We start from the raw sequence: 20,789 nt of genomic DNA on the forward strand, positions 1-20,789 counted from the left end.
AACAAGTGGTAGCGCTGAATTGTTTCAGTAGCCCTTAATGTTTTCTTATTGCATTGTCAACATGAAAGAACTTGCATGCTATTGCTGAGTCTCTTCATTTTTTTTAAGATCTGACAAAGTGATGTCTTAATTTTCTTTTTTAGTTCGCTCCCATTGCTTTTTGTGCCATTTCAGTAGAAAACGCTCATGTGTGTTTTTCATTGGACACGTATACATCTACATCTCAGTGCTTCTGCATTTCAATGGAAATAATTCTCCAAAATTATGTTAGGGAAGTTAATTATTATCAACAACACAAATTTCCCCAAATATTGTGGTATTTAGCTGGAGTTTGGGATTAACTTGACTTTCAGTAGGTGACTTTGTCATTGACTTCAGCTGGGGTAGGTGAATGTCAACTGTTGGTAACTGAAATGACATGAACATGGTCTTCAGTTGAGGCACAGCTCTTACTAAATTTATAGCAGAACAAGAGCTATGTAATTGAAAGGTTTTTTTATTACTATTGTACTCCTGCTGTAGGTTTCTGCACAGATACAATTGGGATAAAAATACTGCTGGGTCTCATTGAATTCTTGGGTAGTTGAGTAGACCCAGACAGGAAAAAGTACACTGCCTTTTTATCCTCCTTATGTCTTAAATGTAGTGCCATTGTTTCTCAGTGTGGAAGATTGAAATTATAAGGGTGAATGTTTTGGTCCCGTTAGCTTTACTTTCTAGTTTGTAGTGTTGATTCCCAGCAATGTGCTTCCTGCATTGCAACCCCTTTCAGTAAAAATATGGTACAATCTTTTGAAAGGTAGTATATTGTGAAGATTCTTTTAAATTAACTGTTTTAAAAAGTGAGGCCAAATGTACCTCAATTTCAGTTCTTGGAATAATTTATGAAGTGCTGACAGGCTAAGAGCAAGTAAAGAGCAGGAGTTCATAGCAGAAACAAGTCATTCACCACCTACCTTCAACATTACGGTTTTGTTATCATTTATAAAGCTGAGAGGGTGTTTGCATCTACATAATAATGAGGATTTATAGTTTCCAAGTTGTTAAAATATCATAATGACATGAAAATATATTTTTCTAATGGCATTACTGTTACTGAAAATAACTGGGCTTTTGAGGTTTACTGAAAGAAATTTGGGTTGGAACGTATTGATGAAAACTCAGGGGTAAAGTAAAATGGTGGTAAAAGGAAAGATTCTTTAGTTACAAGTTTTCAGAATAGACTTGTTGGCATCTCGGCAGTTTTTTCAGAAATATGCCTAAACCAATATGATGCACTAGTCTTTTTTTTTTTTGTTTGTCTTTATTTTATAGCAGGACTAAGTTTAACCACATGAGTAATCATGTTTTACAAGGTCTGCTCTTTCTGTCTACAAAACATCGTTCTTGAAGGGAAAGTTTTGGCACTGCAACCAACGCTTAAATGCATGCCTTGAAAGACGTACATCTTAAAGACATGGTGTAAATAGAACGCAGCTTAGACCATTTCCTCTAAGGTTGTTTATAACTGTATTTGGTTGAGCATAGGTCTTTGGGACAAAGAGTGTGGAGAACCCTGCAAAAATGTATTGCTAGAGTACCAAATTCCCTTCTGCTTAAAGGCTTGAAGAAATGGTTGAAGTCAGTTGTGTCTCTGTAGAAGGTTACTCCAGTTTGTAGTTGAGAATAGCATTTACTCCTGATCGTTTTTCCATTTTAAATTATTTTAATAACCTCAGATTGTGTTGAGTAAAAATCCAGAATATTAAGAATATTAGGATAGTATAGAAAGATTCTCTTTTCAAGAGTTTATAAGAGGAAGTGAATATGGCTGAGTCATATCTGTACTCGTAGTTTGCTTTGTATTGATTGATGGGTAACACTGTCTTTCTGAACAATCTTGTTCTATATTTAAACAATCATTTATTGATTGAAGTATAGATCAGTAAGTAACAAGACTCTAATTAGTGCATACATTTACATTTTCATTTCTGAAAGAATATTAGTGTATGAATATTTGGAAGGTGAAAGCTAAAAACAGTTATCGTAACAGTTTGTTACAGAACTGGTTAAAAATACTGTTTCTGTGACAGATGACTGTTCCGAAGTGAAAGAAATCTATTCTGAATTTTTCTGAGCAGCTACTAAATAATATGTTAATATCGATTTAAATATTCTGATATAGATCATGAAGTGCCACTGCAAGCAAGGTAATATATTTATAGTGAGGAACTTTTTAGAACACAGATTTCTGACCCAGTAGTCAGTAGCTGTAGTTTTAACAGTTGCATATTAAGTGCTTTGTGGTGGTTCAATATGATAGTTACTGACTATAAATTGCAATTGCTCTTTTGGGATGTTCTAGTTTCTCCTGCATGTACGAGAGCTTCAGGACTGACCTAAGTCCATGGAAGTTTGTCTGAATCTTTCCATTGACTCTGGTCAGAGTGATGGAATTCCTTTTGAAAGGACGGGTTTTTTTGTTTACCCCCCCCAAATGAGGTGTGTGAGCATAGGCTTGCCGTGTGTGTGATTTATGGCAAGTAGCTTAGCCCCTCTGTGCTTCTGTGAGTCCATCTGTAAAACTGGCAGAGTAACACTGCACAAGGTGTTGGGAAGCTCAGTTACGCTTTCTGTAAATCCCTTTCAGAAACCTGGCTGAAAATACAGTGCGAGTGCAAACAATTCGTCTTTTCTCCCATTTTCATAAATGACCTAATTTCTAATATTCTATACAAAAAGTATTTGCTGCTTTAGGTTCAAGTTGAAGGCAATTTTAAGTGTTTCAAGTTGCATGACAGTAAAGATGGAGGCTATATGTTTTTAACCTTATGCCATATTTTCCACGTGTCACTTACTACAGCTAGTTTTTGGAAGGAAGTGAAGTGTTTGAGATCAGTGCGAGTTTTGCCATTTATTTCAGTGAGATCAGGACTGAGCTGTGGGGGACCAAGACATAGGTCTTCGGAGAGGTGTAGTCTCTGCAGCCAGATGCAGGAGTTTTTGATTTAACTTGCTTTTCTTATGTTATTTTACATTATGTTGATTCATAATCTGTTCTTGCTTTAATATTCCTATTGGTTCATTCTGTTGAACCACTTCACCTGTATACAAGTAATTTGTCATTAACAAAAAAAATGGTAGCATGAATTAAGCGCCATTATAATTATGCATAGTGTTTGAATTGCTTTCTGCTGATATAAAATATTTTTCTCCCGCTTAATTCCATCATAATACTGCAATAATTTGTGTGCACATACATATAGGCGCACACACACACTTAGAATTGAAGATCATAACTTAAAAATGACCAAGTTAACGCGATGATATAATCACAGGCTGATATAATGTGGAACAAGAAATTAATAGAAGAAAAAAGGGAAGGAGGGAGAGGTAGCAAGAGAAGGGAGCAGTGAAATTGAGTAGGGAGAGAAATATAAAATAATCCAATTAAAAAGACTGGAAAAAAGGGGATGTGGAGAAGGAGGAATCCTGTGTAACCTTCTCAAACAGCTTTTCTCTTAAGGAAAGGGTGAAATCCTGGTTTAATGAATTGAGGAAATGGGCAATGCTCTGAAAATAATCTTGAGTTTATACAAAGTGTAATGTTACATATCTTCAGATTCCTGTAAGGAGGAACACTAAATGATGTTTCAATGAAACATAATTATAAACCGCTGTATCTGCTACATGCACATTGTGGTGTTTCAGAGGAGAATGTATCTTAATCTGTTTTTACATTATATGATTACTGATTTGTTTTAACACGTAGCTCATGAGTGTATGCATTGTTTCCCTTTCCTTGTATCCTCTGCATGTTGTTCCCTCTTACCCTTTTGCCCATGTCCCGTATATCCTAGTGGTTTCAATGGCATCAGGACTGTGCTGAGTTACAACTGATCAGCAGTCAGTGTCAGCATCATTTGTAAGTTGCTTTTGAAAATGCAAAAAAATCAACCACCTAGAATGACCGACCCAGAATCTGTATTTTCATTCCCAAAGGACTTACAATTAGAAATGTTTGTATTCACTTTGGAAGTTGTTTCTATTGAATGCAAATATTCAATATTGGGTCTTTAAACAGTCCAACTAATTCTCCATTATGAGCCATGCTGTTCTTCAATTTAATGAGTTCAGTGATCGAGGGGAATTTGGGACCTATTATCGAGACACTAAGCATCTGTAAATCCTGCTAAATCTTATGGGAACTGCATATATTCACCACTTCTGAATTAGTATCTTAGAATGACTATTAAACAAGGGACGTCTTATTTTTTGAGAATTAACTTTCATAATTTTATTTTGTTCTTTCTTTAAGCAAATCCAAACCTGCTCCACAGATTTCACCCAGTAAGTCTGTGGGAGGAGAGTTTTGTGTCGCTGCAGTCTTTGGATCATCAAGGTCATGGTTTGCAAACAATCCTGGTCTGAAAAGAGAAAAAGGTTGGTATATTACAAAAATAGGACTTGCATTTAAATTTAAATTCTCTATTTTATATTCTCATTTTGTGATAACTTCTGAGCGGATGGTGCTTATCTGTAGATTTTGTTCCTTAAACTCAGTGACACTGGAACATGGTTGGGGTGCTTTTGGTAAATAGTACAGTTTACAAGGAATTTTAATTAGTGAAATAAATCATTGATCTTTTATTATGATATAATGACAGAAAACAAACTTTGATAGTTCAATCCAAAGATACTGTGTGAAGTTTCACTGAAAAAGCTGTGCGGTAAAGGTGAGACACCTTTGCTAAAGCAAATGTACAGACATATGTTTGGCAATGTGTAATTAATTACCTGAATCACCTTGGTGAGAAACCTTCTCTTATGAGATATTCGTATTTTTTTGAAAGAGGAAAATTGTGTGCTTTGTACAATTTTCTCTTTGCCTCTCCAGGCCTTTCACTTCTAATTCACATTTTTGACTGCAAGCATATAAAGGCAGGAGATTTAAGAGAATAAGTAGTCAACTATTTCTATAAGCGTTTTTTCTGTTTCTGCTGTGCTATTGCAACAAGATTTTCTTTCTTCTTGCCAACAGATCAATCAAAACAGTTTGTAGTGGAGTCATTGTATATTATCAGTTGTTACGGTAGCCTGGTGGAACACGTATTGGAACCACGTCCGCTCAGCACTGCTCCGAAGATTAGTGATGACACACCTTTGGAAATGATGACATGCCCAAGAGCCAGCTGGACTTTGGTTAGGTACCTCATTCCTTTTACTTTTTCTTCTTTTTGTCCAGAAGATGATCATGAGCCTTTTTTTTGGAAGAGGAGAATGAACTGCATCATGATTTCACCCATATTTTTATCTTAAAGTTTATCTTTAAGACTCTGAAAGCTTTCCATTGAAAGAGAGGACTCTAATAGCAAATTCAAGCCTACCTTTTCGTATAGTTCTGTTAGTGCTTACATGTCTGAGTGGGAGCTAACCGTTTAAATACTTCTGTAGGCGTGGAGCTACATGAACATGTTAACAGATCAACAGAGGTCCTTATCAATTAGTGATTTTAAATGATCAGATTGTAATTTAGCTTTTTATGTAAGGACTAGAAACAATTATTTTAATAGCGTTAAAGTACAGAATTCTGCCATGAGACTCAAGTGGGGTTTCCACGGTGAAGTATTGCAAAGAATTAGGCGAGTTATCCTGTAAGTAGCTGAAGGTAGCATTTCTTAAGACAGTTGAAGAAATTATTCCTGACATGTGGAAGAAAGTAAACAAAAATTGATGAGAAAGTGTTGTCAGTGCTTTTGACGTTTTAAAATATTTTTATATCGATTTTTCTTGTCTCCTATATTCTTTAGTGCTGCTTATGGCTGGACTAGATTGATCAATACTTGATTTACCAAGCTATTTAGGAATGGCCCACCCTAATTAAAATTACAACACAGACTTCTAGACCATTATTGTTGAAATGAGTAGGTTGTAATGGAATTGAAAATTCTAATTGGATCAATAGTCCATAACTTTACACAGCTTTATTTTCACAGTTTGTAAATGCTCAATGACTTTACAGTATCAAAGCAATGCTAGTTAACAGAACAAAAAAGTTCCCCAGCTTCTGTTGTGTGTTTATATAACGTCAGCATGACATACAATGGTCCTAAATGTATTTACCAACTTAATCTAAACCGCCTTCATCATTTTTTTGCGCAATACATACTGCAGTCAACAAACAAGTATTGTCTTTGCCTCACAATCTGCGCGATTTGGTCATGCTGCTCAACTGCCTGTGGTGTATTGCAGTGTTTGAACAAGCTAATTTAAATAATTACAAACATTTTGTGAGCTTGTATAGATAATTACATGTGATGACAGAAACACTGATTTACATTCTCTGTATTAGCTTAAATATTAATAGTCTTGTGTTTTACCTCAGAACTCCTCAGTGGAATGAACTCCAACCACCATTTAATGCAAACCATCCACTGCTCCTGGCTGCAGATGCCGTACAGTACTACCAGTATCTTCTTGCTGGCTGTAAGTAGCTGACAACTTTTTGTCTTGTCTTATGTGCACGTTTTAAGCTGAGCGTGGCTTTCTGAGTTGGTTTTTCAACCTGCATTTATTTCAGAACATGTTCTACCCCCGAACAGGGCTTCATGTAACCGACTACATTAGTAATGGTAGAGTAGCGAATATAGGTTCTTTTTGAAATGAATCAAAGTTGTGAGGCTATCATGTAGCCAAAATGTGCGTGCTTGGCAGGCCTTGCAAGTGTGACCCACTAGATCCCCTAAAGTCGTCAGAGTTTCTTCACCTCATTTCGTCTCATGCTTTTAGCCATTTCCTCTCGTGAATTCAATACTCAGTGACAAGTGAGTGCATCTGCATTTTCCCTCTCCCCTGGAACTCCTAACTGCTGGGCTACTTCCAGCCAGAGTCTCAGGCAGCTGCTTCCCTTGGGAGCCTTGGCACCACTTCCAGGGACGGCTGCCCACCTGCCTCGTCCTGTGTCTTATCCAGCCACGTCGCTTGCAGGGAGCCAATATGCATGGCATTGCATATTCAGAAACATATATATATCTGTATCTATAGATATATGATATATGTATATTTTATCTATATATAACATGTATTTTATATTGTTTTTATAGATGAATGAGTATTTATGTTATTTTTTATTTTGACAATTCAAAAAAGGGAAGATATTAACGGTGAGTAGGAAGTCTCTCCTTTTTTATCTAGGGTGTAGTCTAGATCAAAGTGAGGTAACAGTCAGAGTTTCACAAGGGAACAACTCTTGGCATATGTAAAAGTACTCCTGGGAAACTAGACCCTCTGTACAGTTGTCAGTGCAGCTAACGCCAGCATGTTGTGTGACACGGGCATTTTAAAATGCAGAAAGCGGACATCTGGGCCAAAAGGCAGCATGTCTGAATGTGACTGGTGAAAGCGACATTGGCGCCAGATTAGATCTGTTGCTTCTACCTGTCCATCTGTGGCATGTACTTCGAGCTCAAAATTGTGGAAACCTTCAAGGTTAGGGTCTTCCTTTTTCCGTGCTGCACAGAAAAAGGAAGAAAACTCAAAAGGTAGAAAAGAATACAAAAAAGTAATTAATAGCACACAATACTCTTAGATGTGCCTTTTGGCTAGAATTTTTTGCTGGATTCCTGTGTTATTTTACTTTCACTTACAAGTATATGAGTTCTGTTTTGAGATAAAAGGTTGTTGCAAGGACGTATTTTGGCTGTACAATATTTTACTATACAAATACAGATCGCTATTTTCAAATGTATGTCTAAAATTAGGTGTGCAAGCCTGTACTTAAATTTTAATATAAATATTTTGAAGCATTGAGTACAATCAGGTCAACAAATATATTTGTAATTTATATAAAAGCCTTTAATAGACGCTATTAACTATAGAGCATAGGTCTAATTTCATATTGTAATTTAAGGTAACTGCTGCCACATAGACTGCTTCTGTTGCCGATAATTCATTTTGGTATTTACATTTTTATGCATTGCTTATGCACCTGTTGCTGATGATGACATTAAATAACTTTTATGATAAGGAGATAAAAAAGGCAAACAGGCTCATTCACAGAAACTGCAGTGTTTCAATAAGTCATGTTTAGCTAGATATCTTTGCAAGGAAAAATATAACCTGTTTCCTGCCACCAAGGAGGTAGAGTTAAGACCCTTTTCCAGCACTTTTCCTGTCATATATATCCTCTTGGCCTGTTAGTAGTTAAAATATCTATATAAGACAAAGCATTAGGATAAAAGGATACTGTCCATTGCTGTGTACATTTATTGTTCTTTAGGGCTGTCAAGGCTATTGCTTTGCAGAATTATCTAACCAGACTATCAAACATAGCATCTTCAGGGAAGACAGCAGTGCTGACTAGTCTTGAAACAGTCTCCAAAACTAGCTTTAATTCACAAACACTACCAATGTTCGTGAGTCCTTGCAGCTTGCCTGTTTGGGGCAGATTTCTTCCCCGCCTTGTCTTCCCCAAATTCTCTGCTCTAGTTGTAGATGTCTTTATCGTCCACATTGGTTTCAGCTATTTCCCCTGTGTATTATCAAGCGTATAAATATATAAATTATTGTATGTAGTATGCAGTTACTGCAGTATGGGTGCAAGAGCACAGAATGCTGTCTGGAGAGTTTTGGACATTTTGTAAAAGTAGTTTGTCTGCTTTTTAGTTTCTGTTGCAATTAAAAGCAATGTATTGCATAGATACGGTCTGAACAAAAGCCTTTCTGTGAGCATCAGTGCTTATATACACAGGTCACATTTATCCCATATATTGAAATCAGGGATGGTTGTGATTTGCTCTGTGTATTTCACTGACAGCTTAAATGCTATGCATTTCAAATGATTTTGTATGGGAAACTTTTTAAAGGAAGAAGAATGAGTAAATTCCAACAAAATAATGAATTTGTATTATTTGAATTACAGTGAAGAATTTTAATTCAGGTTTTAATTCGCTTAACAGGAATTCATTGATGTGGTTGTGGAATGTAAAGAAAAATAGAAAAATAAACACTAAAGACAAAAAAGAATGCAGAGAACATAGTAAAAATGGCATTACAGAGAAATTTGTGCATATCTGATCTTCTTTGAAGTTTTATTTGTTTTCTGGATTTATTCTATCTGAAGCCACTCAGTGAGGTTCCTGAAAAAACGGAGTCAATCATGATTGGACTTGACACAAAAGAGTCCAAGACACCTGTTAGCTTTCCCCCTATTAAATACATGCTAAAACAAAGTTATCTGGCTCTGCTTACCTGCAGTAATGTAATGGGTTGACATTAGCTGAAGCCTGTGGTTTGATGTGCTATCGCTTCCGTCAGTAAGTTTAATTGCCAGCAAATGGCTAAATAGGGGTTTAGGGTGAATGTTACATCTGTCTGCCATGTTAGTGGTAAGAGGAATTCTGGCGCCGTTTCAGGGTCACTATTTGTATCTGTCTATCAGAGGTAGAATACAGCAGTTTCTCTCAGTTTCTGTATAGCATTTCTGCCAATTGTTTGGCTCCATTAAGTGTGCAGGGGAAATAAAAGCCTGAATGACCAAGTCACAAGGGGGTATGGATAGACCCTTTCTTTGTCCACACTCAGAACATTGCATTAGGTCTCATTATCCATTTATAATAAGTGACCTTTGCCCCCTGGGTCATTGAAAAATACTCAGTGTGCTTTTTAGCACAGAGTACCTCTGTCAGCAGACGGACAGAACAATGAAACGTCTGGCGGTCGGGTTGGAGGGCTATACTGTGCAGGTTTTCATAAATATGCGGTTTGATGCCAAAACACAGGACCAAAATCTTCCGTAGTCTCTGAAAAGTATAAAGTAGGCCAGTGAGTTCTTGTGATAAAAAGAGAATATTCTAAAAATACTGCATTTAGTTATTTACACACAGTTCAGCTTTTAATATTTTTAAAGAATCTTGAAGTTATATTCATGCTAATAAGGAAGTAACAAGGAACCATTGTCTGAAGAAATATTTTGTACAAGTGTCCAAGATCTTTATCCCAGGGGTATTTGTAAGTGGATTAGCACAGCTGTTTCATTGCTTTGAGGTCATCTGACATCTGCTGCAGAAACCTGGATCAGAGTTTGCAGTTCCTGTCTACCTGAGCGCTTTATCACGGTCGTGGCTGGTGCAGAGAGGTGAGAAAGTGGGCAGGGAGAGATTTGGACCTTTCTGTAAGTTCATAGCTTGAAAGTGAACTTGCAGTTAAATTCCACAACCTGCTCGCCTGCAGGAAGCATCACTATTCTGCTCCTAACTGTTTCAGGCTTTTTGCAGTTGTCAGAGTAAAATAACCAGTCCCGAGAATCTCCTCGCCTTCTGACAGAGCAGATTTCAGACTGACTTTTGTTTTCGTAAGAGTTCATCCTGCAAAGCCCTGGATGTATTACAATCCTCAGGTCTTCAGTGCTCTGTGTCTCCAGTATTCCCTCTTTATTTGCCTGTGTTCTGAGCAACTCCTAAATCTAATCACAACAAAGGAAGGAAATGTAAGTCACATTTTATTCTTCCTAGAAGTTTTTCCTATAACGTATATACCATCACCTGGTATAGTTAGACTGTCATAGCAGACCTGACAGTGGGAGGAGAGTTGTGCGAAGCACTGCATGCATACATAGGAGGGTGTCTGGTGTCCACGAGAACTTGGAATGTAAAGGACTTGGCTTTCTTCAGAGAATTGCCAAGTTTCATCATTACTTATTCTTTAAATATTACTTGCTTCCTGCTGTTTAGTTCTTAGGAATTAAGATGCTTCTGGTAGTATAAACTCTTGAGGCATGCTGTTAAGATGTGCCTTTCATGTCCATGACAATCAGCTGTTTGTGTTCAGGTTTTTTTGTAATGAATACTTTTCTCTCTACTACCATAACCCAAAGTCTTATATATTTGATTGACTTAACTCATGTTTCCTTTGTCTGACTTCTGTACCTTCCATTTTTGCATGTTTGAATTAATACAGACGTGTGCATCGTACATAACAGAATTGCAAAGAAAATAGGTAACTCTGCATAACAGCAGAAAGTCTTGCACCCTCATTTCATACTGCTTCTTTCCTTTCTTCCTTACCCCTCCTCTTTGAATTCACTTTTTCATTGCACTGGAGGAATGGACTGTAGTTGAGATATCTGAAACGTGGACAATTAACACATTAGTGAAAAAAACCTCAAAATCAGACCCACAAACTGCCCAAAAAAGATACGGAATAAAATGAGATATGATTTCTCTCCTCTGGCTCTGGAAAGGGCACCTTCACATTCCAGGCAAGAGTTTTGGCTATCAGAACCAATTTTATGGAGACGACCTGCAGTTGTCAGAAGCAGGCCAATGACAAGAATTAATATATTAACTGGTATGCAGTACTCTTTGACAAATTGCTTACTAAATACATCAAAATTGATTGGACATTCTGTGTTTAAATTGACAAATGACTGCATTAGGGGAAGGAGGGAAATCCATTAATTACAGCTGCCCTCAACCATAGGAAATGTAATCGTATAAATATAGATTTTGTTAAAACAAAAGTCTCTACTTTACAATAGTGTTGCTGGTAAGTGTACTTGCACCTCTTTGCTATTAAACCTCCAATAGGAGGTTTTGGAGACAGATCTTTGCAATTGGCTTTTAAATAATCAAAGACCATTTCTGTTGTGTTAAAAGGAATGATGCAGTGTTTCTTTATCCCACTCAGACTGCTTCTGGAAATTGTTTCTCTCTCAGAAAAATGGACATGTAGGTGAGGCTTCTGCTGTCTCATTAATTGTTTATTCTAAATGCAATGTAATTCATATTCCACGATGGTAGGATTCAAACCAGTATTCTGTATTCTCGTTCTTTGTTCCTGTACTGGTCTCCAAGTAATACTTGCAGGGCTGTTACTTATTTCTGAGTAAGAATTTGCACTTCAGTTAGGCCTGAAGATATAATCAGTTTTATAGACTTCGTTAAGGGATTCTTGAAAAGATTAAGGTCTGTATTTATAGCTGCCTCTGACTTTTGGCTGTTACAACAGCTTTTCATTTCTGGACCAACTTGTACATATCTTGCGTTTTACTGAAAATGGCTTTCATTAGAAGTCAAACTTAGTAACTATTCATTGTCTTCAAAGGGAGGGGGTTAGCCTTTCCTCACTGTTTATTTGGGCTAAATGATAACACAATTTATACAGATAATCTCTGTAACTCTGACATCATGTTTGCACTTCCTGCTCCCTCTAATGAAAGCTATGCACCCTGAGCAAGACTTTTGTCTCTAAGCAACGTTGCAGTTCTTTATGGCCTATTTTATATTCCTTTCAAACATTCCATTGATGGAAATAAAAATTCCATACATAGAGGTAGTGCATATTGTGCAGTGGAAAGCAGGACTGAGAGTAAGAGTAGCGAGTGTATTAAATAACTGTGTGAATATGGGCTATGAAGACAGATACTATGAAAAACAAGCTACGATGCATGTAATCATAGCCAAACTGCTGCCATACGAGTAACACCGAGCAGACACAGTAAGGAATCTGGTCATTCTGGTCTGCAAGCCTTTTTCTGTGCACAGCAGAGCGTGATGGTGGTCTGGTAATAGGCTAATGAACTGGGGCTGATAATTATGTTTAGTGTTCTACCACTTCTCAGCCTTCTACCTCTATTTTTCTTCTGGTAGTCTTTTGTGTGTGCCTATTTAATAGCGTATTCTTTCTCTCTCACTAATATGAAAGAATATGTGTTATGGTATGTACCCCACCATATACATAACTAGTGTGTGTGTAGTATGTTCTGTGGGGCAAGAGCTGTATCTTGCTATGTGTATGTTCAATGTCTATCACAACGGAGCTCGATTTCAAATAATAAAACTGATCAAAACCAGAGCCCGTTCTGTAACAACAATTACCCCTATCGTGTAGTTACGAGGTGTTCAAAGCCTTTTTGCTCTGTTTCTGTGACATCTCTGCATGGCCACGGTCAGACAGGAGTTTGGAGTAGTTTCAGCAGTTAGTGCTCTTCAGCTGCCCATTACTGTGTCTCTGCTGGGCTTTACTGGTTCTGCAGCAGCACTGGTAGCACTTCAGAGCAAAGTTGGCCAGTTTAATATAATCCGCCGATGAAGGCTATCTAAACAAAGCTCTCTGACCTTACCGTGAAGTGGGTGAAGCCCACTTGAGTTTATATGAGCTGCCGTGCTGTGAAGCCTGGAGAGGAGTTGGAACAAGCGGTGGTGGGTGGTTAACATTTTAAACTGCCATCATTTTTATGTACCGATCACATGAATGTTGCCTAAACTACTGGCCTTTAGATGTACCTGTGCACCACAAAATTGTGTCGATGAGTGTTACAGGCTTAAAACTGCAGGAAAGTACACACCATTCGTGAAAAGTCGGGGTGAGGGAGGTGGGCATGGCAGAGCTACGGGCCATCTGCAGGCAGGCAAATAGAGGAGGCTGCTTCGTCTGTGCCGAGCGGACATAAACCCAGCCTTTCGGTAGATTGAGCGAGTGCCTGATCACAAGACGTGTTACATTTTGATGATTCTGCCAGATTTTCCTCCCCTATTCTCAGCAAGAGAATTGCAGCTAACCGTTTGTTGGTTGTTAGCACGATGCACTTAAAGATGGAAAAGTGCGTTCTGTTGTTATTTTTGTATTTTGTCTACAACCAGCACACAGCTGATATTTCAGGTACTTACTTGGGTTCGTATGTTTAACTTTATTATCCAGATGGGAAATTTTTAAAAAATTTTCTAGATTCTCAGTTTGCCATTATTATTCTTTCTACTTGAAATTGCCTCTAGCCAGTGTATCATTTTAATGAAATTCTACTTTTTTATTGCCATATAATAAAAGAATGCAACATACTTTTTAGAAGAACTTCCTGGGTCTCTGCATCAGTAGTTTCGAAGGAGTTGTGCAGATGTTCTTTAAAAATCTAGATCCTTGGGGAATAATTTATAATTCCTTGAAATTTTGAGGAGGACTTATCTGCAGAAAAATGAGTTTCAGAATTTCAGAGAATTAATTCTTAAGTGTTTCTCTTGACTCAAGTATTCTCTCCAAATATTACATGAAAATATGAGTGTGTGTATATATGAAAATATAAGTGATACAGGTAAAATACGTTGTAGAAGAATTTTGGCAATTTAAAAAATACTTCATATTTGGAATTTTTTACTGTGTTTAAAACTGTAGCAGATCTTAAATATATATTATGTATATTTTTAGTATTTTTTTTTTATGACTACAGTTAAAAATTTCAACTGAAACTTATCCCAAGCATGCATTTGTCTTACAAAATTGCTACATGTATTAGGGGCTTGCTGGCAGTAGTCACAAACAGTGAAAATGGAATTTTCAGGTTTGCTTCTTACTCTTGGAGGCGTAACAGATTGCAAGCTAATCTGGATCACCTTCCCGTTCCAGAAAAGATGTTTCTAATGAAATTGTAGTTCATGGTCTTTTTTAAGGGAAAACTAAGTTTCCCTAAAACTGTAACCTGCACTTCCTGCTCCCTACAGGAAACAGGATCAAGTGGTAAAAGGAAGCAAATTTAATTTCTGACCGAGCACAGGACTGATTGGGGTAAATAGGAACAGGGCAGATGTCATTTCATGAAAGTGCTGCATCATTGCATATGAGCAGTGGAGTAAATCATGCTACATTCTTCAGCCATAATTGGTGTTTGTGAAATAATATAGATGAGGTGGATAAAAATTAACTCTGTAAGGTGCATTGGATGCTGCCAATGTATGTTGAATTTTTGATGCATATATACACCTGGGCGTGTGCACGGCTTCATCAGATTACTGAGTACTTGCCCATCTTAATCCGTATTTTATAAGCTAAATGCTGGAAACAGCACTGCGTATCGGAATTAAAATACTTTCAGATGTGTACAAACAACAATAATGAACAAGGGCACATGCTGAAACAGTTCTTTACTATTCTTACATGGTCATCTGGAACTTCTTAGAGAGGGGTCCATCAACACGAAGGGGTCAGTTTTCAAAGCAGTGTACAGGGATTTAGCCGCGCGACTCCTATTGACGTTAATGGGAGTCAAACGGGTAAATCCCCACGCACTGCTTTGAAAATTTACTACTAAGCCGCTTGACTTCTCACTACATACTTTGATTGTAACAGTAATCCATGGTTAACATAATTTTCCCGACAATAATGTCAAACATACTTTTGAAGTCAGTGAATTATAGAAATAGTTACCTCTTCCATAATTCTTTAAAGATGGCCATCAGATGGATTTCACCATAGGTTCGTGCAGTTGAAATTATTCTTTAACTCAGGAAAGAATATATATGTTATCCTTTGGTACAGAACCGATAGTCTGCTCACAGTCTGAGCATTTGAAGTGTTGAACAGCCTTAAGATACTCCGTACTGTGAGTAATATTGGGTTCTAGCTCTGCTCAGCTTTAAATGTTCATTGTACTTGACTGGTTTCCAATGGGCACGTTAGAAAAGGAAGCTGGAGTGAAGCACAATGAACATATACCAGTCTCGCAATGCAACCGGGAGTAATGGTGAAGCCTGAACACCTAATCGGCACCTTTTAGGGAAAAAAAATGCCGGGCAGTTGACTACCAGACCAGTGTAAAGTAAGGAGCAAGGAGAGCAGTCATCAAAGCTGGGAAAATCTAAGGAGAACTCATATCCTGATTACAGACCTACCTATTCCTTTAAGATTAAAGGGCTGATACAGAGAATGGTTGGTCTATAAAGCACCTAATAAACTGTGGGCAATATGCAAATAATGAATGAATAAATCTGTAAGTCAATTGGTGGTGTGAAATAACTGTTAGGCTGGCTAAACTCCTGGTTTACAGGGGGGTTTTAGCTTAATTTTATGACGTTTATGCATACAAGAATCTCAGAAAGTCCTAACGGGGAAAAAATGAGTGGGGAGAAGTTTTGGGTAAAAGAGGATATTTTAATTTGCATGGCATGCTCCTGCAGAAGTTTACAAGCTGAAAAATGCATTAAAACCAGAACTTTGTTCAGTAACATATAGCCACAAGTAAAAATACATAGAGCATATCACCAAACTACAAACAGTTTATTTTAAACATGGCTGTAAGCATTCCGTCTGAAATGAAAATCTGGTCTTCGCTTTATTGTCAGACTTGAGCAGAGGTAGAGCCAGCAGGCATAGAGCTATGTGCTGTGAGAGAAGGTTTAGGAACCTGCACGCAGTAAAACTCAGTAAGCAGTTGTTGGACTTGAACTACATGGCAAATCTGATTGTGGGATACTGAAACCAACCTCTGACGGAAGTGAGATCACATCTATGAGATGCAAAAAAGGTGAACCTGTTGAATTTGAAGTGGCTGCATGTAGACCTAAACCAGAACTGTCACATTCTACTTGTCATGGGTAACACGATGTAACTAATGCGCCAGTAGTTCCAGAAGTAGCATGAAGTAAATCATTCAAATTGTGGAGATTAATTTTAAGAGAAGTACTCCTGAAGCTTGTTGACAAGCATGTGATTACCTCAGGTCTCTAAACCACCTATGATCATCTTAGATATGACTTAGATATAACTTTAGATATAACAGAAAAAGCATCAAAATCAGATGTTAGTGTGTGATTTGTATGAAACCAAGGGATATGTAATTTTTGTTCTGCATACCTGTTTGCCATGGACATCACTAGAGACTGCACGTGGACACAGGATAGACTTCAGAGTTAATGAATTAGTTAAGAGTACATTGTTTCTGTTTCTACTAGATTTTAGAATCTTATTTCAAATTATAACCTATGTATTCAGTTGAAATAAAGGAAAGCTGTCTGGGTGTCTGCAGGCATGTGTACAGCAGGCAGCACAGAACAAATAGTTTTTATAGTCTGCAAATGCCTTTGCTTGCTCTTAATTTGGACAAGCATACATCCCTTAGAGAAGAGCACATTGGGAATTTCATATATAACTCTCAACTAAATTGAATTTTGTAAAGCTTATTTATATAAATGAGAAAATTAAAACCTTTTGGTTCAAGAAGTACACAGAACTAAGTAAAACTAATGATTTATTGTTCACAAATTAAAACCATAAGTGCACACACTACAATTGAGCTGTAGTGTTTCTTTGTTCCAACACTTCTATGCTGCTGAAAGATGACAATTTATAATCTTTGAATGAATAAAGATTTTTCTTAGGTCTAGGTATTTATTGTATAATTAGCCCATCTATGAACAAAACCACTGTTTGTTAATTCCAATATTTGTCAAATGTGTATTTGTCTAGGTCTTGCTCACGTGTCAGGAATGCCTATGCAAATTATTTGAGGTTAATATAGATTGTTTGTTTTCTTTATTTGTCACTAAATGTCTTGGCAAAGTTTCAAAACAATGGGTTTTTTTCATACTTAATCATTGAACTGTATGAAACAGGTCCTGGAGTTCTAGAGGAATATCAGCTGGGCTGTATTTCAGCCTTTGTTTTGGCTTGCGTTGAAACTTTTGTCTCCACAGTCACTTCTGTGCAGTTTTCCTAGCACTAACAGTTATCACATAAATGACTAAATTTGTAATGTGTTTTTTTTCAGACCCTTGCTTTTAATAATTTTTCAACATAGTAGTAAGACTAGTCCTGTAACTGCAGAGAAGGGAGTCTGTAAACTTTAAAAATTTACCTTAGATTATGGGTAAGCACCTGCACCATTGATTTTGAGGGTAGAAAATGAGATGACAGTGTTCAAGTTATGAAAGAAGATGAAGAACAACAGTTTTGGCTGAGATTCTGTTTTTCCTTAGTTAAATGTGGAGTGGTTCAGTAGAGCTAGTCAGGATGGAGGGACAGGAATACATGCCAGATTTCGAGTCGATGCAGATCACTTTTCACTTGAAGGAGGACAGAGATTAAAGGTGCTACTATTATTTTTGAGCAGCTCAAAGATGTTTTTTGCCCCTTGCCAAATATTTATGGCAAAGCTCTGATTTTTGCTGTAGGCAGCACTCCAGTTCTTAAAAAATGACCTTGAGTGCTTGCCTATGGAGGTTTTTTGCATATATAAGTGGCTTTAGAAACTCATGTCCTGTTATACTGCATAAACAAAAGTTGTATGTTCTAATTCTCACCTTAGATTTTTAATAAACACTCATTTTCTTTTTCACTCCACGGGTAATTGTACAAATTTCTGCATGTTTGTGTATTTCTAGATTAAACAAACTCAGTTGCATTCTGATATTTGATATATTTTTTTTCCAGGTGTTGGTGTAAGAATAGCAAAAAGTTAAAAATCGGCATAGCTCAGACACAAAGCATTGAATTCATTATTTTAGACAGGTACAAACCACCTGCAATTGCCAGTAAAATATCTCTGTGCAACAAGGGCTTGCTTGCTCCTTGTCTCTGTGTGTGTGCCATTTGTGACTTTTTCCCAATGAAAGAGAAATTACAGGAGTGCAAGAGAAAACACGACTTGCTGCAAAGCTTTTGAAGAATTTGAATTTTATTATTTGCTATCCTGCATTATAATGAAATTCTTTGGAAATTGGAAAAAAGTCTGTGTTACAGCGTAAGAATAGCTTCACTGATGTGTAAGAGGCTGCCATAATTTCCAGTGTGATTTCAGATTTTCAAAGAATTAAGCTGGAAGATAAAAGATTACTTTTGAGCTCGAATTCCTGGAAATGTCCCTCCGGACTTAAATTAATCTCATCTTGGAACTTGATACCAATGCAAGAGGTGTGTGACCCAGAAATGAAGAAAGAATCGGTTTTACATTTTTAGGACGTATTTGTTCCTATAACTTCAAGGCCATTTTTAACCTGAAAAAAAATGACCATATGTATATCTGTAATAAGCAGTACAGCGATGGCAAATCTCCAGCAAGGATCACTTGTCTTATAAGGTCATATCTCACAAAACGCTGCGTGCTCCCACTAAGGGCAGTGGGAGTAGAGCTCGCTTTGCCTGTGGTAAGGCTGGGACCATCATTATGGGATCCTGCTATCAAAACCAGACTCTCTTTAAATGCCTGCTTTTGTGATAGGTGTGGTACATAAATGCTATTTTATTAAATAGCAAAATAAATTACTGAGGTTTGACCTCAGCTAAGGCTTTATCACTGTTGCCCTGCTGGTGAACTCTAAGGCAGAGCTTTTTCGTGGAATTCAGCATGTCGTCACTTTTGGGTAGAAAGAGTTAATGCTGCGCTCTGAAGCTGCACTGAAACGCGTGTTATTGCAAGACCTATGCAAAGCTGCGATTCCTCAGGAACAAGCATACAGCGTAGGACCAAAACTCTTAAATTTGAATTTCTTTTTCGCTCTAAGGCTGTCTTGAACCTCCAGTAAAATTAAGAGTATTACGCAAGGGAGAAATACAGTGACAAAGCGGGGTGGATGCTGCTCCCCGGGCTAGCGTTTTTGCAGCTAGTCACTGAATAGCAGCTTCCCTAATCTTGACAGCTCTAGTAGTTGCCCCTGGGATAGAAAGAACAAAAAAAATTCAGAACAGTCCATAAAGTTCCCGTTGGTTTGAAAGCAAAAACATCTGCTAGAGTCATGAACAGTTTGTTAGCAGAGTTCAATAACAGGAAAGCCTGCAGTTGATCAGCTGTGCCCTCAGAAACAGGCATTACTGCAGTCAGGAGAATTTATTGTAGGAGAGTCAAGAGATGTGGGGAAGATTAGGGCAACAGCAAAATGTGTCAAAATAATGTTTTTGTTTTGTCGGTCTCAAACATAAACTTTACTGGTAAGGAAGTGGTGTGGGCATTATGGTTTCATATTCAGATGTTTACTGTGGATCGTCAGCTGTTTGTAATCCAGGAAGGTATGTGTATTTTCTTAACGGGAGTTTGATATGGGCTAGACGGACACATCCGTGAGTCATTGAGTCAGATCTGTCACGGTTGTAATGAAGCAGATGAATGTAGTTTCTATATTATCTTCAAAACTGATGAACACACAATACTGAAGTAACATCCATGATTGCTGAGGTGTGTATGTACACACGTGCAGGCACAAATTGTATTGATTTCAATGAACGTGGCAGATGCATAATATCTCATGGGAAAACCTTGATACTTTGTAAGAATATGTCCTAATGTATATAGCACTTTAAATAATTCTTTAATAAGTTAGGCCCTGAACTGAATTTGGTATATTGCAGGTTTCAGAATAAGGACACACTGCAATACAGAGGTGTTAGAAATGGCTCCATAGCTGAGGTTGGGTTCAGATACCCACTTATACAAACAGGATGAAAATCCCTTTATTTCATATAGTGTATGGATTTATGAAAACCCTGTGCTGTTTATATTATAGAGGCGCCGTTCTGTATTTATGGTTGCAGTTGTGTCTGCTTTGCCATTATAAACTCCTATTATTAGGGGTTTACAACATGGCTGTAAAAATTTGTAGTGGATGGAAACTTGACACATAAAGGTCAACCCTGCAATAATATAGTTTTTAAAAATCAATTTTAAAAACTGAGTCATTTTTAGATTATGTGAATATAAAAATATCGGTTCTAATTTTAGGATTGTCCGGTATCTTAACGCTATAGCATAAAACTCTCTTGTTTTACCAAAGTAAAAATACCATTGTTGCATTTGCTTCTTTTAATTTGCTTTTGGGGTGTTTGCTCTTCCCTCAAAGTGGGTATGATTTCTTGGTATTAAATCCAGGCCTCCAACAGGCCCCCGACAGTAAGCAGGTACAAGAAAATGAAAAATACCACCTGTCTTATTGTCTGGGGTGCTCGCTTGCATTTTGCTTTTTCTAAACTCATTCGGCTATCTCAGGTGTGAAGTTTTAGTTAGAGCAACGTAATGCTACTGCCATAGAAAGTGAAGTAGCTAGACTGTAAGCTTT

General features: G+C 37.3%; 1 protein-coding gene across 14 annotated transcripts in view; it reads left to right on the top strand.

Annotated features, from left to right (window-relative positions):
• The window catches only part of BCAS3 (BCAS3 microtubule associated cell migration factor), a 373,812-nt gene that overhangs the window by 147,771 nt on the left and 205,252 nt on the right, over positions 1-20,789 (top strand). For all 14 annotated transcript variants that reach the window (XM_075168423.1, XM_075168422.1, XM_075168417.1 and 11 more), the window contains 3 exons: positions 4,298-4,422; positions 5,021-5,186; positions 6,365-6,465. In XM_075168423.1, coding sequence (XP_075024524.1) covers positions 4,298-4,422; positions 5,021-5,186; positions 6,365-6,465 — 392 coding nt within the window. The remainder of the gene's footprint in view (positions 1-4,297; positions 4,423-5,020; positions 5,187-6,364; positions 6,466-20,789) is intronic.

This window comes from Calonectris borealis, chromosome 19 (assembly GCF_964195595.1).
Source record: "Calonectris borealis chromosome 19, bCalBor7.hap1.2, whole genome shotgun sequence".
Classification (NCBI taxonomy): domain Eukaryota; kingdom Metazoa; phylum Chordata; class Aves; order Procellariiformes; family Procellariidae; genus Calonectris; species Calonectris borealis.